We start from the raw sequence: 26,566 nt of genomic DNA on the forward strand, positions 1-26,566 counted from the left end.
CAATCTGTGCGCAGGACTCTATATAAGGAAACAAGGCTGAAACTCCCCGCGAACTCACTGGGTGGCCCAAAGCAAGGCGACTCACCACTGAACACTCCCCAGTGGGTAATGGTGGCGCCTCCAGCCATCCTACCCTGTGCGTCCTGTCCCACTTCCACTACGCCTTAGCAAGAGAGCTCGACGCAGGACCAGGCAGGTGGTTCTTCTTCCCTTTCCTTCCCTGCCAGCACAGGGCTAGTTCCAGGAAATACACGGATAGTCCTGACCTTCGTGTTACTAAAACATGAAAAATATTTTAGGAGATTATCAAAATTAAAATTTGATTTTCGTGTTCTCTCAGACTTCTTTCCTCTAGAAGCACTTATTTGTATGTCCAACAAATATATGATGCCTACTATATATGCCTGCACCGTGCTGGGCCTCGGGGATATGTGGTGCGTGAGGTCAGGTCCCTGCACATGCCCCAGGACGGGCATTCCAGGACGCGCCCACTAGAATCAGGTAAAAAGATAATACAGGCACACAAACGGAAAAAATTCAGATTGACATGACCATTTCTTAATAAATCTAGCTTGAAAAATGTTAGAATGTTACCTACTCGGCTTTCCTATGTTCTGTTTTTATAACTTTTTAGCTAAATTTGCAAATTCTGAAGCTGCTGCTGGACACTACTTTTTCTTTGAGATGTTCTATTCTGCATGCTTTTTGTATCACCTCCCATGTGTCTCAGAACTCCAAGAAAACCCTCCCGTCTGAGCCAGCATCTGTACGTGTCCCATAACCAGGAGTGGTAATTCTGAATAATGGGGACCTTAGATCTGCACACTCGTACCTCCCAAACCTAAGACCTATCTTAAGGGAGTCCCTTTCTCAAGCCCTACTAAAGATAAAGACAGTGACTTGCAAAGGAGCTGGACAAAATTAACATCCTTGACCCCCCACCCCCCAAGATGGTTTGCTAAAACCACTTCTAAAAGCACTGGATTTATCATCAGAGTTCCTCATGCCCGTTCCCTGACCTCACGCTTACCAGAATTCAATATGGTTTAAGAGATTAGCAACAATAAGCCTTTCAGGAACACTACAGTGACCAACCACCACTACACTATGCCTTGAAACAAGTAATTTTAATTCTCCGTGACTCTTCGTACATATTTGTAACGATAAAAAGTCCGGTCTGAGGCATCTGTGGCAGGCTTTGCGGGAAGGGCTCTTCTACACTTGCTGGTTTGAACAGTCCAGAGCCAGCCCCCAGCACAGATCACGCCCACCATTAAACCCAAGGGCCCTGTTTTTCTGCAACTGCAGGGACAAGACTATTTATAGAACGGGCTACTGATCTAACTGAAGTATCGATAGCAGGAAGGGCAAACTGTGTCCCGGATCTACAATTTCTGTGAGCTCAAAAGGGAGTACTTTCTGATGGGACAGAATGAGCACCGTGGGAGGGTAACAGGAATGGAGAATGTGAGGAGGAGAGGAGAGCAGGAAAGAATTAAACATTCTTGGTCTTTCAATCACACCGATAACAAACCTCTACAGATTTAGAAAAAGAAAGCCATTTTGGAAGGGGTCCAGTCCTTCCTCAAAAGAACTGGAACAACTCATCCAATAGGATGAAGAATCTGCTACAAGGTGGAGTACAGAGAAAATCAAAAGGACATCCTGAACCTCAAAGGATCCTGCATTCTAGCTGGACAGACACACAAAATTAACTAAAAAGATAAAAAACTTAAAAAGCATGTTGTAGACACAATGAAGTGCAAAATATAGGTTAATATCTATAAAGAGCAATGCAAATGCATGATCTTGATGGAATAAAGGGCTTGCAGTAAAACTGCATAGAAAAAGAAAGACAGTTGTTTAAAGTTTTTTGTTTTTGATAAAACTACTACACGTGCTTACATAAGTAAGCAAAAAATAAGAATAAATCTCCTTTATTTTTTTATTATTTTTTAAAAGATTTTATTTATTTATTTGACAGAGAGAAAGAGAGACAGTGAAAGCGAGAACACAAGCAGGGGGAGTGGAGAGGGAGAAGCAGGCTTCCTGCTGAGCAGGGAGCCCGATGGGGGACTTGATCCCAGGACCTGCAATCATGACATGAGACAGAGGCAGACGCTTAACTGACCGAGCCAACCAGGCGCCCCAATAAATCCCCCTTAATGAGAGGTAACTACTCACTACATTTTGGTGAATCATGCCCCCTCCCCCCAGCATTTATTTATTTATTTATTTATTACACTCAAACTTGGGACCTTGGGGGCGCCTGGGTGGCTCAGTCAGTTAAGCGGCTGCCTTCGGCTCAGGTCATGATCCCGGGGTCCTGGGATCGAGCCCTGCATCGGGCTCCCTGCTCAGCGGGAGGCCTGCTTCTCCCTCTCCCTCTGTCTGCCGCTCTGCCTGCTTGTGCTCTCTGTCTCTGTTAAATAAATAAATATCTTTAAATAAAACAAAAAACAAAAAACTTTGGACCTTGAAGAATAATAGCTCACTCCTTTTTCGGTTAAACATATCACAAGCATGTTTTCATGTCTCAAATATATTATTTTCAATATCAGCACCTTCAGACCATTCCCAGAACCTGGTCATTTCTCACCATTTCTACCCGTCACATCCCGGTCTCCCCCTCCCGAGTGACAGTGACCCTGAATGTCCAACTCCGATCGATCGGGTCACTCCTCTGGGGAAAACTGTCACATGGAGCTCGTGTCCCTCAGACACAAAGCCAGGGTCCCTCTGAGGGCCTGCAAGGCCCCACTGGATCTGCGCCCCTTCTCAGCTCCCTTCCCCTTTCTGGGGCAGGGTGGGGGGTTCCCCCAGGTTCCAAGTTGACACCCAGTTTCCAGGCTCCAGCCTCTAGGCATATTCTCTGTGGGAAGCGCTCTCCCCACATCCCCTTGCTAGCTCCCGGCCTCCTCCCACTGCCCAAATGTCACCTCTGACAGCAGGCTCTCTCCAGGCCACTCTCCTCCTCCCTCCCTCTGCTCTTCTTCCTCTCCCCATGGCACCTCACACCTTCTAATGTTCTAGAGAAGTTAACACTGATTATGTTGGCCGCCTATTTCGCACACTAGAGTAGAAGCTCTAGAGGACGGGGATTTTCTTTCCACTGATGCGTCCCGAGCACCTAACACACAGGGACGTTCAATAAATAGGAGTGAAATGACTTCACAATGGCTGTGTGGTACCCAGTGCATGCTACCACTGAACCAAGTACCCCCTACTGCTGGCAGGTAGGTGTTCTGGGTGTTAGTGTTATGAATCACCACTGCGGCGCAGACCCTCACTGTTCAAAGTGTGCTGAGGACCAGCAGCAGCCTGGACCCCACCTGGGAGCTTACCAGAAAGCCCGCGTCACAGGCCCTCTCTCTCCCGGGCCTACTGAATGGGACTCTGCATTTTTACAAGACAGCCGGTGGCTGCATGCACAGGGAAGGGCCCAGACAAGGGGAGGTAAGAAGGCACCCAGAGTGCACCCCAGAGGGAGGCTCCTGTCTCAGGTCACACAGAGTGACGCCCTGGCCTCGGGTGGTACACAAGCCCGTGACCATCTTTAATCATGGGCCAGCCCTCCAAAGAGAGGTTACTGTACGCCCTAAATCAATCCGGGTTACCAGCAGGAAACAAACAGCATACTCAGACCGGGGATTAATTACAAAGGTGTGAGGGGCACTGGAAAAAAACGTGGGGGGAGCAAATGCCCTGATCTCATGCTGTTCCCTCCCCACCCCTCATCTGCGGCCAGATCACCACAGACCAAAATCTTGGCTTGAGAGGTCATGCACCACCAGGTGGTCTATGTGAACCTGAAATACAAACCTAAGGCTGTGGGAGAATGGCTCTTGGACAAGCAGAAGCCAGGGAGCACCAAACCTGTGCAGGTCAGCTCCGCAGGGCAGAGAGCTGAGCCGAAAGGGTGGAGGGGCCCAGAGAAGCTGCCAGATGTGAACTCCCACCTGCAGCTCAGGAGGAAGCCTTTCCCTTTTCCCAGAATCAGCGTGTCCTCCTTTTATAGGGAAATATACAGAAGCCAAGCAGTTCTGGCTTAGAAGTTGCGGGGTCTAAACGGAGATTAAGGACTACCATAATTTCTGAAGCAGAAACACAGCCTTCTGAAAACTGGCTGAGAAGGCTCACACTGACAGTCATGTGAAGGGTATGAGAGAACAGGTATACAAAGCAGACGAACTGAAAATGGCCGTTGGGGGAAATGCAGGCACAAGGCAATCAAGACAGCGGAGAAGAACACGCCTCGGAAGTATTTTTGTCCCAATTTTAGGTCCTCAACATTCTCTTTAAAATAATAATACTAATTTAAAAAAACTCTTTAAAGTCTCTTCCTATTTCCAATTCTTTGGCATCAGAATGGCAAAAATAGTCAGTAGCTTTCGAATATATATATATATATATGATGATTATAAAAATACGATGACTCCTCCCATAGGTTTAAGTAGGAAGTGAAAGTCAAGAAGTTAAAAAGAAGAGTCTTAAAAGCAGAGCAAAACAAACACATGAAAAGATCCTCAGTGCCACGGAGAAACGCAAATCAAAACCCCAAGTGGTGTCATGCACAAGGCGGACACCAGCAGCGCTGGCGAGGAGAAGCCGGAGCCCTGGCGCACGGGACGGAACGTAAAAGAGCGCAGCCGCGGTTCCTCCAAGCGCTGACGTACGTGTTCCAGCGATCCCACTCCTAGGTAGATACCCGAAACAAAAACACGTTCACACAAAACATGCCCACACGTGAGCGTGCACAGCAGTGTCATCCACAGGAGCCCAGAGTGGGAAATGACCCACATGTCCGCGCGCCGAGGGCTGGAGGCGCAGAATGCGGTCTACTCGCACAGTGGAATGCGACCCAGCCAGGAGAAGGCAGCGCCGGCACACGCCGCCCTGTGGATGGGCCCGCTACCGTTATGTGGAAGGGAATGAGAAGACAGTCCCAGGCTGGGAGAAAATCATGGCAATGCACATCTGATAACGGGCCGGTGTTCAAAATATACAAAGACCTCTTAAAATTCCAGAATCAGAAAACAACCCAAATAATGGGCAAAAGATCTGAACCTCACCAGAGAGATGGCAAATGAGCCCATGACAAATACTCCACATCTCATGTCATCAGGGAACTGCAAACTAAAACAACAAGATGCCACCCTGCACCTGTTAGAATGGCTAAAATCCAGGACACTGACAACACCAGAGGCTGGTGAGGGTAAGGAGCAAGAGGAACTTTCAGACATGCCTGCTGGAAACGCATAATGATACAGCCGCTCTAGAAGACCGTTTGGGTATTTTTTTTTTTTTTACAAAATTGAACTGACCAGCAATCACATTCCTTGGCACTTATGCAAATGAATTGAAAATTTTTTATCTACACAAAAACCTGCACCCAAGTGTTTATAGCAGCTTCCTTCATAATTGCCAAAACTTGGGAGCAGCTAAGATATCCTTCAACAGGTAAATAGATAAACAAACCGTGGTCCACCCAGACAGTGGAATATTACTCAGCACTAAAAAGAAATGAGCTATCAAGCCATGAAAAGACATGGAGGAATGTTAAATGTGTATTGCTAAATGGTAGAAGCCAACCTGAAAAGGCTTCATACTATATGATGTTCTGGAAAGGGCAAAACTATGGTTAAAGATCAGTGGTCACATGGGGCGCCTGGGTGGCTCAGTTGGTTAAGCGTCTGCCTTTGGCTCAGGTCATGATCCCAGGGTCCTGGGATCGAGCCCCACATTGGGCTCCCTGCTTGGCGGGCAGTCTGCTTCTCCCTCTCCCTCTAACCCTTCCCCCTGCTCATGCTCTCTCTCTCTCATGCTCTCGCTCTCAAATAAAATCTTAAAAAGAAAAAAAAATCAGTGGTCACCAGGGGTTGGGAGGAAGGGAGTGAGGATGAATAGGTAGGACACAGGGGATTTTTAGGGTAGCAAAACTATTCTGTGTGATTCTGTGATGGTGGATAAAATTTGTCAAAATCCACAAACCTGTAGCCACCAAGAGTGAGCCTGAATGTAACTATGAACTTTAGTTAATAAGGTATTGATACTGGTTCATCAATATTAACAATGTACCATACTGACGCAGAATGTTAACAACAGGGAGACTCTGAGGAGGGGAGGGATGAGATGTGTGGGAAGTCTGTACCTTCCACTCAGTTTTTCTGTAAACCTAAAACTGTTCTTAACAAGGCTTATTGGGGCGCCTGGGTGGCTCAGTTGGTTAAGAATCTGCCTTTGGCTCAGGTCATGATCCCAGGGTCCTGGGATCAAGTCCCACATTGGGCTCCCTGCTCTGTGGGGAGTCTGCTTCTCTCTCTCTACCCCTCCCCCCAGCTTGTGATCTCCCTCTCTCTAATAAATACTTAAAAAAAAAAGGCTTATTAACTTAAAAAAAAGTATTAAGTGAAAAAAACTAGACATAAAAGGCTACACATTTATATAAAATACTCAGAACAGGTAAATGCAAAGAGAGAGAGAAAGAGAGAGAGAACACAGATTAGTGGGTGCTGGGAGAGGGGGTAACAGGGAGCAATGGCTTACTGAGTCCAGGTTTCCCTTTGGGGTGATGAAAATATCCTGGAACTGGGCAGAGGGGATGCTTGTACAACACTGTGAATGTACTAAATGCCACTGAACTGTTCACTTTATTTTTACTTCTTCAAGATTTTATTTATTTGACAGAGAGAGACAGCAAGAGAGGGAACACAAGCAGGGGGAGTGGGAGAGGGAGAAGCAGGCTTCCCGCTGAGCAGGGAGCCCGATTCGGGGCTCAATCCCAGGATCCTGGGATCATGACCTGAGCCAAAGGCAGACGCTTAACAACTGAGCCACCCAGACGCCCCTGAACTGTTCACTTTAAAATGTTAATTTTATGTTATGTGATTTTGACCTCGATCATGAAAAAAGCAGAGCAAAAATAAAAAGGTCATGTCAAAGCAACTTTGCCGGTCAAGTTTTCGACGTCTGACCAAAATTCAAACACTGCTGTCCTGATTTAAAGCACCCAGACTGAGAGCATAGCCAGCAGATGGACTCCATCAGAGGCCACCCAGGGCACGACTGCAGAACCAGGCAGAGGACAGTGGAACAAGAGGTCAGGAGTTAGGTTCTGCAAGTCACGTTCGAGATGCCCATCGCACACTCAGGTGGAGACGTCAAGGCAGTGGTATAAGAGGGTCCAGAAACCAAGGGTACAGTTAGGGCTATATTTGTAAACTTGGAAATTACCAGCAGATGGAAGAATATCATAGGACTAAGGACATCCGTTTTTATCATATCCTGTAAATACTACTTCTCAGTTTGTACAACTTTATTCTCTTTTCTGCCAAGCAGATTTTAAGAAATTGTTATGGAATCAAAAAGATCCATCCCCTGTCCTTTTTATCCTGTCTTTGGTGTCATAATCTGAAAGGCCTTCCTACCCATCTCCATTTTATTCTAGTATTTTGATTTTAATGTTTTTGCCTTTAATCATATAGAATTAGGGTATTAGAAAAGGACCTTTCTTGTTTTCCAAATGATTAGCCATTTCCACAGCACCATTTCTTCAACCATCCCTCGTTCCCCACTGTTCTGAAAGCCTTCCTTCACGATATTCTTTTTTATTTTATTTATTTTTTTAAGATTTTATTTATTTATTTGAGAGAGAGAATGAGAGAGAGAGAGAGCACATGAGAGGGGGGAGGGTCAGAGGGAGAAGCAGACTCCCCGCCGAGCAGGGAGCCCGATGCGGGACTCAATCCTGGGACTCCAGGATCATGACCTGAGCCGAAGGCAGTCGCTTAACCGACTGAGCCACCCAGGCGCTCTCTTCACGATATTCTAAAGGCCCTGGTACAGGTGGGTCAGTCTGGGATTCGAGTCTACCTCACCAGTCCACTGCCTATTCCTGAGCCAGCACAACCCTGCTTTAATCACGGCGGCTTTACCCCACTTCAACATTTCTCATGGTAACTACTCCAAACACAGCGTTTTTTTCCCCCAGAATTTATTCATCATGCAAATCTCAGAATCATTCTGTCAAGTTCTAAGAAAAATAAATTGGGGTTTGACTGGTATTGTGTTCAATTCATAATCTGGCATTATTACAATATCAAGAATTTCTACTCAGAAAAAATAATTTTTCCCAGTCTTTATTTTCTTCAGTACAGTTTTATGGCTTTCATCATATAGGTTTTACTCACTTTTTGCTTATTCCTAGTATTTTATCCTAGCTTGCTGTTATGAATGGGATGTGTTTTTTTAAATTTTAATTCAATTAACATATAGTGTATTATTAGTTTCTGAGGTAGAGTTCAGTGATTCATCAGTTGCTTATCACACCCAGTGCTCATTCCATCATGTGTCCTCCTTAAGGAGGACATCACCCAGTGACCCCAGACCCCCACCCCCCTCCCCCTCCAGCAACCCTGTTTGTCCTAGAGTTGAGTCTCTTACGGTTTGTCTCCCTCTCTGATTTCATCTTATTTTATTTTTCCCTCCCTTCCCCAGGATATTTTTCTATTATAGGAAAGTACATGGGCACACATGTTCAAACACAAACATTTATTTTGTGTCCAGCCACTTCTGGAACTGTTTAATTCCAACAACATTCTGGGTGATATTTACCACTTATAATGCTAATTTTGTCCCTTCCTTTCTAGTCAATACGCGTAATTTTTTTTATTTAACGAACTAGAAACTCCACAACATCTCTGAATTAGATTAGCACCTGGCACCCTTGACTTGTTCCAGTCTGCAATAAGAATGTTTCTGTGCAGGGAAGATCTTTCCTTCAGACAACACCCCTACAGACTCTCTAATCGTGACCTATCTGTGATTCTATCTATTGAGCACTCAATGGTCTCCTCTTGGATCATGTTGTTTAATATAAAATAGGTTAGATGACGGATTAATGTCAAAACTACTTGGGGGAAAAAGTCATAATCAAGGAAACAATTACCTGAGTATTAATTATAAAAACAGTACAAAAGAAAATATTCACAGGTATCACCAATTACCCATAAAAACAGTGGACAGTTTTTTGTTTTTAGAAGGCTCAAGACTTGTCTTTTAGTCTACTTCAAAAACACCTACATTTAAAACTTACATCCAATACTTTAAGAATGTTATTGATTTTAAAAATTAATGGAAGACTAGAAAAAGGCATTTACGTTGTCAGAGAGTTTTACTTTGTACCAGATAGAGAAAAGAGAGCTCAGGCACCGTGGTGGCTCTTTTCTTGAAGTTACTGAGCATTAAGAAACAAGACAAGTTCCCAATTAAAAAAAAAAGTTGAAAAAAAATGCTAAAGATGCTGTGGTCTCCTTGGTAAATATTTACACATTCTGAAAATATTCAAGATTACAAAAATTCTAAAGGAAGATTCAAACCACAAATTAAAACACCTACAATTAAAAATGGAAACGTCCTTGTAGCTGTAGAGAGTTGACATAGGGGAAAAAGGACTTTAATCACTGCTGGATTATTTGTTATATAAACTATATTTATTATAGTTATATTAATTACATTAATCACATAGGATATATTCCTAAGGACACATACTATAAAACTGCTATTACAAGGCACGCTCTAAAATAATGTTTACTGTAGAAAACATGTTTTAAAAAATAAATTCATAATGCTTCACAGAAATAAACAGGCGGCATTTTGTTACCCTCCTGGTATTTTTTCCTGGTTCGGTTACACAGACTCGTACAGCAGATCATAGTGCACGAAGCACTGTGGTGGGTGCGTGCGCCTGAGTTTCGCGCGGTGTCCCACGTGAGATCCGGGGGTGCTTACGCTCACCTGTGACAGCTGTCACACTGTGCTGGAGTCTGCAGACCTACTACTACTGTCCTCGTACAGGGAACTACACACTACACGGCTTCGGCAACACGCCCGTTTTTAGGTCAACACAGTTCACTCTCACCAACTCCCACAGGCAAAGTCATGTGTTACAAAGGGCCAAGCAGCAGTTTTCTCACCGGAAGTGTGGCCCCCACCCCGCCCTCCACCTGTGATTAGGAAGCTGCCAGTTAACGAACGAGAGAGCTGTGTGACAGGAGGTCTAAGGACCGTGAGGCCACACACATGCAGAAGTAGTCAGTACCGTTGTATGGCACCGTGGAGGCAGGTGGAGAAGCGCCAGAGTCATTACCAAGCTCTGTGGGCACCTGCCCCCGAGTCCTCCCGCTCCCGTTAGGCGTGCGCACTAGGTTCAATGCCAGGAAAGCAACACGAATGCAGCTATCCCTGCTCTCGAGGACCTCAGCTTAGCAGGTGCCCCAAGAAGTAAGTCTCCCTCTGCTCAGATGCTTCTTCAGTGCACAGACCCACACCCGAATGGCCCGCTCTCTCCTGCGGAGTCTGAAGGGCTCACAGGGGACAGAGTCGGGTAGGAGCAGAGTCCACTGGCAGTCCTTGCCCGGAACGGTTCACAGTCAGAGCAACAAGAACGGCGTGGCCTTTGTCCACCTCTGCAGGCACAGGGGGCACAGGGACGAGAGCAGGAAGGTCTCCCTGGACGTGGGGTTTAGGGGCGTGTCTCCCTGCAGACGCCTGCAGCGCTCTGGCTGGCGCTCCAATGCCCCTTCCCCAACTGGGAGAGATCAGTGGTGGCAGGACTGGACCTGTCCCCGCGTCCTGACGTTTCCACGCAGGCCCTTCCTACATCTGACTTAGGAGACTAGAATGGCATGTGTGACTTTTCAGGGTCTCGCCAACCCTGTAGTTGTTCCTTTTTTCTCATGTTATTGTTTATCAGACCCCTGAGCTCTGGTCTTCTACAATAAATGCTTTCACAGCACACCTTCTTTTCCAGACTCGGGTTTTCACCTGCCTTTTGCCTGCGACTCCCGCCCCCCTTTGGATACAGGATGGAGAGTGGCCAGGCCGAGTCTCTCCACCAACCTGTTCTTCGCAGAAGGACTCTGGGGCAGTTTCCCAGATGGCATTTCTACCTCATCTGTCCTCCCAGACCAGAGCTGAGTGTTGCAGACAGATGCTGCTTTTAATCTGTGTCCGAGAGAAGGAAGGGGAAGGAAGCTGGAACCCTGTCTGGGGCACAGGGGGCTTTCTTCTGAAATCCTACGAAATGTGCTGTTCCTCAAGCTCACTTCCCATCTCCTGAGCTTTGGCTCAACACAGATTCTGCCTTTGCCAAGGTCCCTTTGCTTCTTGGTGCTGTCCCTAACTTCTCCCAGGGCTCCATTCCAGACCGCGGGTCTGCTTCTCTCCCAACTGGAGGGGACTAGTGAGGATGTTTGGGGTTGCACTGACCCACCTTCGTCCCTCAACATTACTGTTGGGGGTTGGGGCTGAGGCCAAGAGATGAACTACATGGCCCGAGAATCATCTTTTTGCCTTTGGCTGCAGTGTTTTTGAAACATTAGGTTGGACCACAGGAAACTGCCATTTTTGTAGGTCAAAAATCATAATTTCATACAGTTCAACCTACATGTGTAATAAGGCCTCTTTCCCTTTCATGATTACTCCTGGTGAATTTTTTCATATTCACTTGTAAGATTTTAAATAGATATACACATATGTGTATATGTACACACGCATCCCATCAGGTAATGGGAGAAGGTCCTGTGAACCTGCTCCAACCTCACATCCTGCCGCAGATGGGTCATTTACCAAGAGAATCAAGGCAAGCTCCTGCTCACCGACTCTGCAACCGCTGCCCACTCCCACCAGAATCACCTTGGCCAAGGTGGCCCGGCCAGATCTGATCAGGTTCTCTCTTCCACCTTGCATCCAGCACTTCGAGAGCGCTTTCTTTCGGCAGCCAGCTTCTTTCCTGCCTTCCTGCTTCAGGGCATCTGCTCTCGTGCTCTTTAATTCCTCTGCCTGAATTCTTTTCTTCCAGCTCACTACAGAGCTGGTGCCTTCCTGCCTTCCAGATTCACGTGCTTCCAGCTTCAAGTCACAGAATCCCCAACTCAAAGTACATGGATTATGAAGACACAGTGCGGGGCTAATGGCAGCTCCACCCATAGGGGAAGGAGAACTTGGTTTTGTTCTTAGTTATCTCCGAAGTATGCAGGGACTCTGTTGAATAAATAAAAGAAGTCGAAAGCTGTCACGTAGAAGGAGGGTTTGTCGCTTGTGCTGCTCCACAGAACGTTATGTCAAATGGGTCCACGCGTTTCAGGGCCACCTGTAACAACTCAGTGTCAAGAAGCAGGGCCAGAAGGGAGGGGCAGCCAGGGTGATCTCCCCGGCATAGGAGCTGCTTAAGGAAGGGCTGAAGTGCCCGTGAGGGACACAGTGGGGAGGGTAGAAACTTAGGGACTCCGAGGTTCTGTCAAGCCCCTAATGTTTCCACAAACCGGTGAGCAGTTAGCACTCTCTGGCATGGCTGGACGCACAGGGGGGACCGCCCCTACGGCTAAGCCCCCGAAACAGGAATGCTAGCTCCCTGTGAGCAGGGTGGCTCCAGGGGAGGGAGCCTTGAGGGCCAGAGACCAGCACGTCCTCCCTTCCCCAAAACTCACTGGTCCAGCCGCTCCCTCCTCCTCCCATCAGCACAGGAGGCTGGGGAGGGAAGGCAAGAAAGTACTGGAGCTGAAACGCCCCCAAACCAAAGTAAAACCCCCAACCTGACTTTATAGGGTTACTGAGGACCAAAGGAGGTAAGAGAGAAGGGGCCTCAAACACAAAAACCAAAGCTCCCGATTCAAAGAGAAGGTATTCTTCCTTCTAGGGCCCATCCTCACAGCTTCTGCAGCATCTCCCACATAAACACACACTTCATCAGGATCTGTCGGCTCCGCTTCCAAGATGATTACTTTTAACAAGACATCTGCTTGAAGTAGGACATTCTGGTGGTGCTGGCCTGTTTGTTTAAAAACACAATTGTACTTCTTTATAATTCTATCAATATGTACTGATAAGAAGGTAAAACGTCAATCTTCCATCTCTCAATCCTGACCAGCTAACCTCTCAGGGAGGGTCTCCTTTCCCACGTGGCTCCACACCCGGACTTTTCAAACTACAGGTCTCTAATCAAGTCGTCAGAGTCCTAGGGGAAAACCCTTCCCTTCCGCATCCAGAAACAAGAATTATGGAGCTTCATTTCCTTGAGAAAACATGTAAGTGGCTGCAAATACAGAGTTTGGGGTCATCCCAGCTGTGCCAACAACTGCAGATACAGAACTGGTATCGATGGAAAACACAGATCAAACATCGCGTGTTATAAAAATTCCAAAAAGAGGGGTGCCTGGGTGGCTCAGTCGGTTAAATGTCTGCCTTCAGCTCAGGTCATGATCCAAAGGTCCCAGGATTGAGCCCCACATCGGGCTCCCTGCTCAGCGGGGAGTCTGCTTCTCCCTCTCCCTCTGCCCCTCGCCCGTTCATGCGCTCACTCTCTCGCTCTTGTTCTTGCTCTTTCACTCTCTCAAATAAAAAAAAAATCTTAAAAATAAAAACTCCAAAAACAAACTTCTGAAGCAGCTACTCCCTTTCACCTGTAACAGAAACCAGCTACAAGGTGAGAGTTTAAATAATCACTCCCTCTCCTTCCTTGGTAAATGTCAAGTCTTTTGCCCGGAATGCTGTGTAACTTGTCCACAAAGATGAGCACCATCTTATCCTGAAAAGGCCGGTACTCGGCACCACGTGGGGCTCCACAGCTGCTGTGGACCAGTGTCCCTGGACCAGTGGCCAGCACTGAACTAACTGCCTGTTACAGGTTGCTCAGCAGCCCGGTTGATCTGTCCCAGTCACGAGTCCCAATGAATCTCATCACACATCCTGCAGACAATTGTGATGGCCTCCTTCAGCTAGGCTGGGACTCCCACCCTTCCAGTGACTTAACCAGTGATGTCGCCTCTCCTGCCCTGCCCTCCCCTGTTTCCTGCCCCCACAAGCCAACTAGGTAGGTAAGCACTGTAAAAGGACTCACCGCCGTGTACACAGCACAGCAAATGGCCTGGCTCTGAAAGTCAGGAGCAGGTCTTGCTGCGGCCCTGACATCTGTCCTGGCCTTCCCTGGGTACAGCAAAGGGAACCTCCCTTTGACTGCCCCAGACACGCACTCAAGGGCTGGATGGAACACATACCACGCACAATCCCCAGAACCTTCCACCAAGGCAATGACAATATTAACACTGCACAGGACACGGATTCTGAATCATTGTTCTGGTGGCTTCGTTTCTGCTCAACTCAGTTTCAGGAGCTGACTCCCTAAGGCCTGGGTTCACTGGCTAACACCAGTCAATATTCATTAAGATCAGTCTTCCTGCTGAGTCTTGATGTAACGGAGCCATTAGGCAAAGCTGGTGCCATGGTTTTAGGCTAGACAGTAAAACAGATGCCCAAGTTCAGAGAGAGGTGCTGTCTACTTAGCCTCTGCTGAAGAGAGCAGGGGTGGGGAACACTTTCTTGGCATCCCGGACAACTGCAGGGCTGCTCTCCAGCTCCTTTCTACCCACTTCCAAATACTCCTAAGAGTTACCTGTTCCTTTTCTGTCCTACGGACACGGCACTTCCAGACCACAAGTTCCAGATGGACCCAGCACGCCGAACCAATGCAGAAGTATTGGCTTCCCGACACATACCGCAGAAGGCTAACTGGGTTTCCTTTCCATACCCCAATGTGCCTGGGCCCACCTGAACGTGTACCCCAATGGACACAGACAAACCTCTTCATGCACAAAAGAATCATTCAAGGGGCGCCTGGGTGGCTCAGTTGGTTAAGCGACTGCCTTCGGCTCAGGTCATGATCCTGGAGTCCCGGGATCAAGTCCCACATCGGGCTCCCTGCTCGGCGGGGGGTCTGCTTCTCCCTCTGACCCTCTTCCCTCTCGTGCTCTCTGTCTCTCATTCTCTCTCTCAAATAAATAAATAAAATCTTTTAAAAAAAAAAAAGAATCATTCAAAAAAGCTAACCACGTGGTCAGCAACTATTCTTCACATTCTGCTCACTCGAAGGGCCATCAGGTAAAACTAAGCAGCTGCTCCGTCCAGCCCACTGGGCAGAAGAGGCGAAGAGGACCACTGCTTTTATTGAAATACAAACTACAAGAGTTAGCACAGGAAATAAAGCCACGTGTCTTGAAGGGAGGGCACCACCCTCCGGGTGACGCAAGTCAAACGCCAGGTCCATCACACATTACCTTTGTTGGTTTGAAGATCGCCCTGTAATTACATCTCCAGATAAGCCTTAAGTATGAATCTTCAGTTCCATTTACAAGCGATAAGATCCATGTCCTCGACTACATAATAACAAAATAATTATGAGCTGTCAACAGAACACCATCTAACATCAAGCACAGCTATATTTCAGATCTCACATGACAGATAACTGAGGGTCAAAACTACTCCCCTAAAATCGGTTCGGTTAAAATAACCAACATGTCAGCCTGCAAGCTGGAGAGGAACACCAACCGTCCACGTGCCATGAATCCTCAACAAGGGCCAGAGGGGCCTCTGGATTTTGTTAACCGATGGAAAAAGAGATTTTTGTTTCTTGGTATTATTAAAGGACCAACCATGTGTGTCCAGGTGTAAAAGTAATTTGCTTACTTAAATGCAATTAGCCAACAAGGCAGTAAAATCCCAACTGTTCTCCCAGACCACAGAAGTGCATTTACGCTTCTGCTCTCACACAAACCCACTGTAGCATCAAGCACAAAGGGGTTCTGAACCCAAGAAACAAAGACTTTGCAGGCCAGGGGTTTCAAAGTGCTTAAAAATACAGAACAGCAGGACGGCTGGGTGGCTCAGTCATTAAGTGTCTGCCTTCAGCTCAGGTCATGATCCCAGGGTCCTGGGATCAAGCCCCACATCGGGCTCCTGCTACGCAGGAAGCCTGCTTCTCCCTCTCCCACTCCCCCTGCTTGTGTTCCCTCTCTCGCTGTCACTCTCTCTGTGTCAAATAAATAAAATCTTAAAAAAAAAATACAGAACAGCAGTGGAGGCTTCTTCAAAGTCCTATTTGCCTTTGCAAAAAGTAATGACACAGCAAACAATCCCAAAAAAGTTTATTTACAGAAACTTACCATAATCTTAGATATTCCACCACAGAATTTCTTAACCTGCAGTCCATAGAGCGTAAGTAGGCCACTTTGAGGCTTAGGATGGCAAGGGACCCTTTTAAACTATGTGCATGTGTGTGAACTTTCTAGGGAGAAGGTCCATGGCTTTCAGATAAAGAGCATCCTGACCAAGGTCTCTAGCTGGCCATTGCATGATGACCGGTCCTCTGCACTAGAAAGTTCCGTCTGGCTTCTACATACTATTAGAATTACTACGCCATACTATTAGAATTCTCTGATCTAACTGGTAGAAACACTGGGCACTGAGATAGTCTCATGTGTATGTTCCTCTCCACCTGCTAAAAAGCCATGGTGCCTTCAGGGGCTGGCTCAAATCACACTTCCTTCATAGGCTTTTCCAGGTACCTCAGCCAGAATTAATCTTCCCTATTCTCACCAAGCCACCTGTCTCCTTTTACAATGGCATTTAACACGATCTACATTCAGACTTTATATTAAAGAGTGCAACTGTCCTCCCAGCTAGCCAGAGCACCTGAAGGGTAGACACTGGGCAGGATACACCATTAACTAACCCCTTCCCCACCAGCACTGAGCATATCACCTTGGGTATACGATCAAAAAGCATTTGTTGAATTTTTTTGTTTCAGTGTCAACAGGAGACCACTAATTCTAACAATCCCACTCTTCACAAGGTTTCTAAATCATCCCCACAAACATACACTAGGAGGGCCAGTGGGAGGCCTTAGGGAGTCAGCTCCTGAAACTGAGTTGAGCAGAAACGAAGCCACCAGAACAATGATTCAGAATCCGTGTCCAGCTCTGGGTGGTTAAAGGATACACTCACACAACTGTGTGTATGGTACTGGGATTTCCTGTCCATGGAACAGATGCTAACCTTTCAAATGGCTTACATCGTATCTACTTCCAACGGGATGTGGGATTCGGTCCTCACAATCGGCTCCTCAAAGTACAGATGCGGGGGGTGGAGACCCTGGGAGATACAGCCAAGCTGGTCTAAAGCCTTTTCCACACAAATGCCGAGGCCCCTGCCATCACCAGAGGCATTATCACACAGGTTCCGAAACACCACATACACAAACTTTAGGGACAGTCCACACAGAGAGGGAGAGACTAGCATCTTTAAGATTATATAAATGAAAAGAATGAATAAGCAGTCTAAGTGGGAATATTTACAGGAGGTCAAAGCAACGAATACATTCAAATAATCCCTGCAGAGGGTAGCATGAGGTGATGAAGTTAAAGAAATGACAGGTTCAAATTCAGGCACAATTGTGGTCCTGAAGGAGGAGTCCTGGACCTGGAATCAAAAGACCGGGATGATGGAAACTTCTGGTTCTGCCAAGATGGAGTAGCCCCATTCCTCCTGGGTCCTCTCCCTTACTACTAAGGACGCTCTGGACAGAACACAACAAGCAAGCATAGGAAAGACAGTGGAGACAAGAAGGCAGGCTGCCTGGGACTTCAGGACCTGAGGAACCACGTGACGGGAAGTCCAAGGTATTCTCACTGCCTACCTGTCCGGGACAGGGCACTGCACAGCCTCCAAGCTGTAACAACCAAAAGGTGCAGATGGAAAGAGCTCTGAGAAAAGCTTCCTAGCAGAAGGGCTGGGAAAAGGGTGGTCTTAACAATAGAAAACTGTTTGGGCAACACCTATCCTATTCTAGCCAAATACCAACAGAAAAACTGCACACATCACCCACTGAGGTGATCTCCTAGTTCCCTTTCCTGCCCGGCAGAACCAAGAAGCATCAAATGGCCTAGGTAATGTTGGCAGGGCCAAGCAAGGCTCTCTTCTTCTATTCCCGCCTGGAAATGCAGGAGGTGCTCCAATTCCCCGACCAGGGTGGCGTCAGTGGGGAGAGGAGCCTCCACCCTGACTCAGTCCCAGAGGGCAGGAAAAGGAGGTGAGAGGCTGGGCTGGTTGCCACTCTGCTGCTCCTAACACTCCCCGGGATCAGCCAGGCCAGGGGGAACTGAGGTCACATCCCACTCAACAAGGCAACAGAGGCTCAGGGACCTAGAGGTCAGTAATAAGAGCCACTGATCCTCCTATCACCAGAGTCTCAGAGGGAGGGGACAAAGAGTGGGGCTGAAAGGTATTTGAAGAAATAATGGCCAGAAACTTCCCAAGTTTGGCAAAAGACACAAATGTACAGATTTGAGAAGCTAAGCAAACCCTAAACATAATAAACTGAAAAAACCTATATCCAGACAAATCATAGTTTTGGAAACTAAAGGACAAGTGAGCAATCTTAAAAGCAACTAGCGAGACAGGACACATTTACTTACAGAGAAAGAGCAATTCAAATGACAGTGGATTTCTCATCTGAAACCAGGGAGGCAAGAATAATGCACATTTTTCAACTACTACAAGAATGTGTCAACTGTGAATTCTATAACCGGCAAAGAGATCTCAATGACGAAGGGGATATAAAGACATTCTTGGATGTAGGAAAGCTGAATTTGTTTTAAGCAAGGCCACCCTTAAGAATGGCTAAAGGAAGTTCTCTGAACAGAAAGGAAAGGGTAACAGAAGGCTCAGAACCTCAGGAAAAAAAAAAGACCATCAGAGCAGGTAAAAATAGGGATAAATATAAAAAACCATCCCACTTCTCACAAGTTTCTTAAATCATATTTGATGACTGACATAAAACCATCTGATGTGGGACTCAAAGTATAATAATAAATACTTAAAACTGCCCATTTAAGAAGTGGGGAGGGTAAAGGGGTCTACATGGAAGTTCCCACACTTCACTCACAGCCGTAAAACCCTGATGCCAGTAAGCTATGCATGTATATCATAAACCCAAAGCAACCGAGAAAAGGAAACAAAGCTTTAAATGATATACTCAAAAATCAACCACCAATTGATCAAGACGGAATCCTAAAACATGTTTAAATAACCCACAGTAAAGTAAAATAAAAGAAACAGAAAAATAACAAAATGGGAAACTTAGGCCCTAACATATTAATTACCTTACCTTAAATGTAAATGGCCTAAATACGCATATTAATAAGGACTGACAGAAAAAAAAAATATGATGTAACAATATGCTGTCTCCAAGAAACTCATTTCACAGCAACAATGTGGGTAGGTTTAAGGAATTGGAAAATATACAGCATGAAAACATTCATTTTTTAAAAAAAAGGTGGCTATATTAAAATATCTGATAAAGTAGACTTCAGAGCAAAGAAAATTACTGGAGACAAAGAAGGGCATTACATAATGACAAAAGGATGAATCCACCAGGAAGTCATAATAATCCTAGATGTTTATACACCACACAACAGAGTCTCAAAATGCATGAAGCAAAAATTGATACGAGAAATAGACAAATCCACAGTTATAGTTGGGAGACTTCAACACCTCACTCTCAGCAACTGACAGAAATACTAAACAGAAAATCAGTAAGAATACAGAACTCAACACCACCATCGACACCAGTAGCTGTCACGTGTAGAAAACTCTACCAAACAACGGATACACATTTTGTTCAAGTGTCTGTGAACTTGGAAACTACCAACAAAGGCCCACAGAATATATACCATGATGGACCATATTCTGGGCCATAAAACAAACCTTAAGTATGTAAAGGAATTAAAATCATATAAAATATGTTCTCTGACCTTAATAAAGTCATAGAAATCAACAGAAATATAATAAGAAAATCTCTAAGCTCTTGGAACCTACAACACACTTCTAAATAATCCATGGGTCAAGAAAATATCTGAAAAGAAATAAAAATACACATGACACTGAATAAAAGTTAAAACATATCAAAATATATGGACACAGCTAAAACAGTCCTGTGTGGGAAATTTATAGCACTTAAAATGCTTATATTAGAAAAGAAGAAAGGTCTCAAATAAATAATCCAAAGCTCTACCTCAAGAAACTAGGGGAAGAAAGAGCAAAATAAACCCAAAGGAAGAAGGAATTAAGAACAGAAATATATGATATTGAAAAGAGGAAAGCCATAAAGATAACGAAATAGGGCGCCTGGGTGGCTCAGTTGGTTAAGCGACTGCCTTCGGCTCAGGTCATGATCCCAGAGTCCTGGGATCAAGTCCCACATCGGGCTCCCTCCTCGGCAGGGAGTCTGCTTCTCCCTCTGACCCTCCCCCCTCTCATGTGGTCTCTCTCTCTCTCTTTCTCTCAAATAAATAAATAAAATCTTTAAAAAAAAAAGATAATGAAATAAAAAGCTGGTTCTTCAGGGGGAAAAAAAAATAAAAGTGATAAACCTCTAAGAAGACTGACAAAAATAAAAGACACAAATCACCAACACGGGAAAGAAACAGAAGATATGCCTCTCACCATTCTCATTCAACATAATACCAGAAGTTCTAGTTACTGTGGTAAGGCAAGAAAAAGAAATAAAAAGTATGCCTCAAGAAGAAATAAAACTGTCCCTATTTGCAAGGAACATGATGATCTGTGTAGAAAATCCCAAGAAATCTACAGGAAAGCCCTTAGAACCATTAAGCGTATTCGGCAAGGTTACAGGACACAAAATCAAGACAGAAATATCAATTGCATTGCTGTGTATGAACAAGGAGCATGTGGAAACTGAAAAAACAACAAACCACAGTATCATTTACAAGTGCTCTAAGGAAAACAAGATACTTAGTATAAGCTCAAAACACATACCAGATCTGTCTGCTGAGAAATGCAAAATGCTGATAAAGAAATCAAAAAATATGGAAATAAAGACATACCATGTTCATGGACTGGAAGACTCGATATATAGAGATGTCAATTCTCCCCAAAATGATCTATAGGTTTAATGCAATTGCTATCAAAGTCCCAGCAAGATTTTCTTTTTTTAATAGACACAGACAAGCTTATTCTAAGATACATATGGAAAGGCAGAGGCCCTAGAATAGCTAAGCCAATCTTGAAAATAGAAAATGAAGTGGGAGAAAGCACTCTATCTGATATTAAGGCCTACTGTATAGCTACAGTAATCAACGGAATGTGATAATGGCAGGAGAGACATACACATCAGTGGGACTGGATGGAGAACCCAGAAATAGGTCCATACAAATATGCCAAGTGATTTTTGACAAAGGAGCAAAAGCAATTCAATGGAGGAAGCACAGTCTTTTCAACACGTGGTGTTGGAACAATTGAGCACTCAAGGCAAAAACAAAACAAAACAAAAAAACAAAAAACCCATACACTTCCACCTAAACCTCGTACATTTTCATGGGATAATTAACTCAAAATGGATCAGGGACTTAAATGTAAAACTACCAAACTTCTAGAAAAAAAAAAAAATCTTGGGATCTAGGGCTAGGCAAGGAGTTCCTAGCTTTGATACCAAAAGCATTACCTATAAAGGGAAAAAAATTGATAAACTGACTTCATCAAAAAAAGGTTTGCTCTGGGAAAGACCTTAAGAGGATGAAAAGGAAAGTTACAGACCAGGAGAAAATATTTGCAGAACATAATATGTGACAAACGACCAGTATCTAGTATAAAAACACCTCTCAAAACATTTAACCAACAATAAAGCACAATAAACAACAAACAGTAAAAAACAAGCAACCTAACTAGAAAATAGGTAAAAAAACATGAAGAGATATTGCACCAAAGAGGATATATGGATGGCAAATAAGCACAAGAAAAGATGTTCTACATCATTAGCTGTTAGGGAAATGAAAATTAAAACAGCAATGAGCTAGCCCTTGCACACCTATCAGAATGGCTGAAATAAAAAAGGGCCATCCAATGCTGGCGAGGATGCGGGGGAAACTGGATCACTCAGACATGGCTGGTGGGGATGCAAAATGATACAGGCACTCTAAAAACACTCTATTAACCACGCAACTGCCATACAACTGAGCAACTGTATTCCTAGGCACATATCCCAGATGCATGAAGATGTGTGTACATGCAAATACATGTACATGAATGTTCACAGATTTATTCATAATAGGCAGAAAACTGGAACAACCCAGAGGCCTTGAAGGGTTACATGGTGTGCTGTGGTAAATCCGTACCATGGATACCACTCAGCAAACAGAAGAAATAAACTATTGATTTTTGATACACACAACTTGGGTGATTCTCCAGGGAATTATGCAGAATGATAAAAGAGGTCATATTCTGCATGGCTTCATTTACATAATAATCTGGAATGAATAAAAGTTATAGAATTGGATAATTGATTAGTTACTGCCAGGGTCAGGGAAGGGCAGAAAGGAGGGGCTATAAAAGGCAACATAAGGGATCCTTAATGGTGATGGGAATGTTCTGTATCTTGATGTTCACATTGTCAGTATCCTGGTTGTGATACTTTATCCCAGTTTAGCAAGCTATTACCATGGAAGGTAAGTGAGTAAAGAGTACATGGGCTTTCTGTATTATTTCTTACAACTGGATGGGACTCCACAATTATCCCCAAATTAAAGTTTAAAAAAAAAAAGGACTAGGTTTGGTTCCCAGCGCTGCCACCTGGTTATTAGAAGCTGACCTTGAGTAGATTTTAAACTCTCTATCCTCAATTTTCTCATTGGTTAAATGGGACAATACCATCTGAAGCATGATAAAAACTAAATGTCATTTATGAAGGACAGGGTAATGTGCACAGCACATACTGAGCACTTCAAAAATAGCCCGTTAACACCAAATCTCGATGTAGACACAAATTATTATTCTATTATTCTAAACAGTATCATTCAAAGGTCCACTGCTAAAGCCATTACAAAGCAATTAATTTAAAAGGTCTCTTCCCAAACTGATCAGTCTAAAAATGGTGTGGCGAGGGGAAGAATTTCTGGTTTTAAAAAAATCAGAAGATAAATTTCTAACTAGTCATTGAAACAGTCACAACAGATAAAATGGTTTAAAATGGAACTACAGTTAGTAAAAAGTTGGGAAGGAAAATAAGATACTGGTTAACATATCTTATTTCTGTTGATTAGGAAGTCAATAAAAGTTAAAGGTTTTTGTGCAATGGGAAAAGGTTAAGACGGAGTTTTCTAAAATGCACTCAACACGATGACTTAGATTTAAGATTCTGTTTCTAAACATTTTCTCCACCTCCGGAGTTAAAAGAAAGTGGAGGGAGTCAGTGAAATCCTTATACTTTTATACCTGCTTGCTTTGGAGGTTCAGAAAAGCAGCAAAAATACAATCTGGCTCTGTGATAGAGAAAGACAATGACATGCACTTTACCCCAGAAGATGAGGGGAATTTTAAGCACACAGTGGATCCCCTTGAATCACACTGGGCTCCTAGCCTTAAAGTTGATGAAGTACTGGCCAGAGCTGACTCACAGAGAGGCTTTTGAAAGAGGTGAAAAGGAAAGGAGTGTTTTATCATTCAAATTATTCTCTTCCTTTCATTCCCGGCAAGATTCTAAAAGAGCTATTTTTATTAAAATAAATTATTTTAATAACAAATACAGAAAGTGGGAATCCCAGTGAAAGCGCCTGGAGGGAGGAAGGCCTGGGAGACCAGACCCAGGGTTCCAGCATCCAGGTCCCAATGAGGAGGCACTTTCCCCCAAGGCCTGGAGCTTCTTCCTCATGGGTGAAGTGAAAGAAACGTACCAGATGCCAGATGCGTTTCTACAGCCCTCTTGCTAAATTTAAAGTCCCTTGGGGCACCATAAAATCTAGTCTCCAGACAGCTGTCTGGTATGACAAACTCCTCTACCTCTGCTTTGAGACATACCTGTAATTTACTTTCCCCAAAATGGGCCTGGGAAAGAGTAGGTGAGAGGACAGGGAGAGGAGTAGGGATAAACTAAAAAACAAGACAAAACCCCCGAAATGACCCTAGGTGCAGGAGAGAATCTACTTTCTGCTGCTCATGGTCAATTTTCTCCAGATTCCCTTTCTTTGGGGCCCTTTGGCACTGACTCACAGTAGAGAGAGACTAGAACCCAGACTTTCTCAACTCTACAGGTTTTTTTGTTTTTTTTCCCCCCAAAACTGCCAAGAATAAGAGGAGCAAGCAATAGGAGAGCCAGAAGATTACACACCATTAAGAGATACACTGAAAGTTGCAAAGCAAGGAATTAATTTGTATCCTGATGCAGACAAACAAAACAACTACAGGGCTGGGGAGGAAATGTGAACACAGGTTGGACAGCTGAGAATATTAAGGAGTTACTAATCCTCAGGTCTGATAAGGGTACCGTGGCTGTTTTTAAAAATGATGTCTTATCTTCTGGCGACATACGCTAAAAGACTTTCTAACGAAGTTACACGATGTCTGGGATTTGCTACAAGCCACGGGTAGGGGTCTAGGTGAACCCAGCGGCAGGGAATAGATCAGCGCCGAAGGTGGGGGAGGGGGCGTGGGTGCGTACGGCTCGTTCTATTCTCTGGACTTTGGGTAGGTCTGAAATTTTCCAAATAAGCAGTTCCACCGAGAGACTTGCGGCCGGTTTCCCCTCCGGTCCACACCGCTCGTCCGCACTTACTGGGAGGGCAGGAAAAGGAGGGCTCCCTGACCCAAGGAGGCTGGCCGTGGGAAGCGCGCAGAAGCCATCCTGCAAGGGCGCGTCCCCGACCCGGCGTCCAGGACCCGGCCCTCCCAATCCCCCGAAGCCGGCCGGCTTTTCCGCTTCTGCGTCGCCCAGGCCCCGAGAAGGGGGAGGCGGAGGCCACGGTCGGGCTGCCGCGGAGACGGGGTGAGCACCCCTCCCCCGGCCAGCGCCCTCCCATGCCACCACCTCCCCCCACCCCGCCGCCCCAAAGCCGGGGGCAGCCGGCCGCCGGGAGCTGCGGCCGCACCTGCGCGCACCTGGGCACACCTGGGCGCAGGTGCGCGGGCGGGGACGCGGAGGCGTGCGCACCTTGAGGATGTTGTCGAAGATGGTGTCGCGGAACTCGAGCAGCGCCTTCTGGTCGAACTCGCGGCCGTGGATGATGCGCATCTGCTTGAGGAAGGTGGACTTGCCGCTCTCGCCCGCGCCCAGCAGCAGGATCTTGACGAGGCGCCGCACGGCGCGCCGCTCGCGGGCCAGCCCCGCGTCGATGTCCCGGCTGCGCCGCCGCGCCTCGCGCTCCGCGTCGCGGGCCCCGCCGCCGCCCGCCCTGCGCTCGCGGGCCCCGCCGGCCTCGGCCGGCAGCAGGCAGCGGCTGAGGGTCCGCACCACGCCGGACATGGCCGCTCAGGCCATGGACCCCGCCGCGGGCGAGGCGAGCCCCGCGCGGCAGCCGGCCGCTCCCTCAGGCCGCGTCCGTCCGCCGCCGCCGCCGCCGCCCCGAGGCCCGCTCCCGCCCGCCGCTCGGCCCCGGCGGAGGGGCGGGGCGCGCGCCGCTGCAGCCCGGCGATTGGGCCTGCTGTCGTCCATCCGGGAGAACGCGCCTTCCGATTGGTCCGTGCCGCGCCGGGAGGCGGGCGTCCCTCAGCCCTCGGGGAGGGGCCGGAGCCGAAAGAGGCGGGATCTTTGGGGTGGGGGCGCTTCTCATTGGGCGCCCGGGATGAGGTTCTTTCTTTCAGAATGAAAGGGAGGAGGGGTCGCTGGGGAGGCGGAGCGGCCGTCCGCCATGGCCAATTATAATTGCTCTGGGGTCACATCAATCACAGCGAACGGTCTTGGGACTGGGGGATTGGCGAAACCGGGCGGGACCAGAAGTGCCAGGTGTACAGAAAGATTCGCCCTGGGTTCCCAGATTGGGTCAACCTGTGAGACCAGGAGGCTCGCGAGTGCACTTCGCGTTGCCCGAAAATGCCGATAGGAGATGCAGCTGCTCGTTTTAGGCTTACAGAGAAACTGTTCCTAAACCATTTTCCTTCCAGAAACACGGGGCAAGGGGACACACATTTTCAAACAAATGCACACTTTGAGAGTGGCATGGCCTCTGGGCATCTGTCTTCTCTAAAAGCTGGCTAAGCATCCAAATCACCAGAAGCACCCCCTCCTCCCCCCGAAAAAGTCTTATGTAGCACAGTGATTGGTGTCTGCATTTGCTGGGTCTTAGTTGGAATCTCCCCTCAATCCCTTAACTGGTTGCAGAACCTTAAAAGCAGCTCCCACCCCTCCAACCCTGTTTTTAGCTTCAATCTCCTCTGCAAAGTGGGGGCGATTATAGCAACTACTTCACATGGCTATGAAGACATAAACTGAGAACATGGATTTGTAAAAACACTTCGCACGCTGCCGAGACCCAAGTAAGTTCTTGCAAAGAGTTAGCTGACCTTATTACAGATTCGTACCTGTCCCAGATGAAGCGTGAGTCAGAACCTCTTGGAAGGAGCTCAGATACCTCTTAATCTCCAGGTGACTGGCCAGACTTGGGAACCATGGTCCGATAAAAAATAAACTGAAACATATTAAAAATTTTAAGAGTTTGCAGTATTTGAGCGAAAATTGATTCAAATCCGGAGGCGTCAAACCAGAAGTGGTTAAGAATGCTCCTCGAAGTGGGCCAGGGGAAAGACTTACATAGAGAACTTGCCAGGAGCAAAGAAAGGAAATTGATTGGCTATTGCTTAAAGGCTAGTTGGCTGTTTGTGATTGGTTGTCTTTAGCGTTTTGATTTTGTAACCTTGAAGCATTTACAGGTTTCAATTTTGGTTTGTTTTC

The 26,566-nt window shown here is 46.2% G+C and overlaps 1 protein-coding gene across 2 annotated transcripts in view; it reads right to left on the bottom strand.

The window, feature by feature from the left end:
• The window catches only part of GNA12 (G protein subunit alpha 12), a 95,836-nt gene extending 70,588 nt beyond the window's left edge, over positions 1–25,248 (bottom strand). Inside the window, exons 1-2 of one of the 2 annotated variants that reach the window (XM_081819273.1) lie at positions 24,830–25,248; positions 15,111–15,209 (exon numbers count right to left, since the gene is read on the bottom strand). In XM_081819273.1, coding sequence (XP_081675399.1) covers positions 15,111–15,209; positions 24,830–25,141 — 411 coding nt within the window. In that variant the 5' untranslated portion in view covers positions 25,142–25,248. The remainder of the gene's footprint in view (positions 1–15,110; positions 15,210–24,829) is intronic. The other variant, XM_006730017.3, reaches the window with a different exon arrangement.
• Positions 25,249–26,566: the final 1,318 nt, after the last annotated feature.

Source organism: Leptonychotes weddellii, chromosome 5 (assembly GCF_054177405.1).
Source record: "Leptonychotes weddellii isolate Sample4059 chromosome 5, ASM5417740v2, whole genome shotgun sequence".
NCBI lineage: Eukaryota > Metazoa > Chordata > Mammalia > Carnivora > Phocidae > Leptonychotes > Leptonychotes weddellii.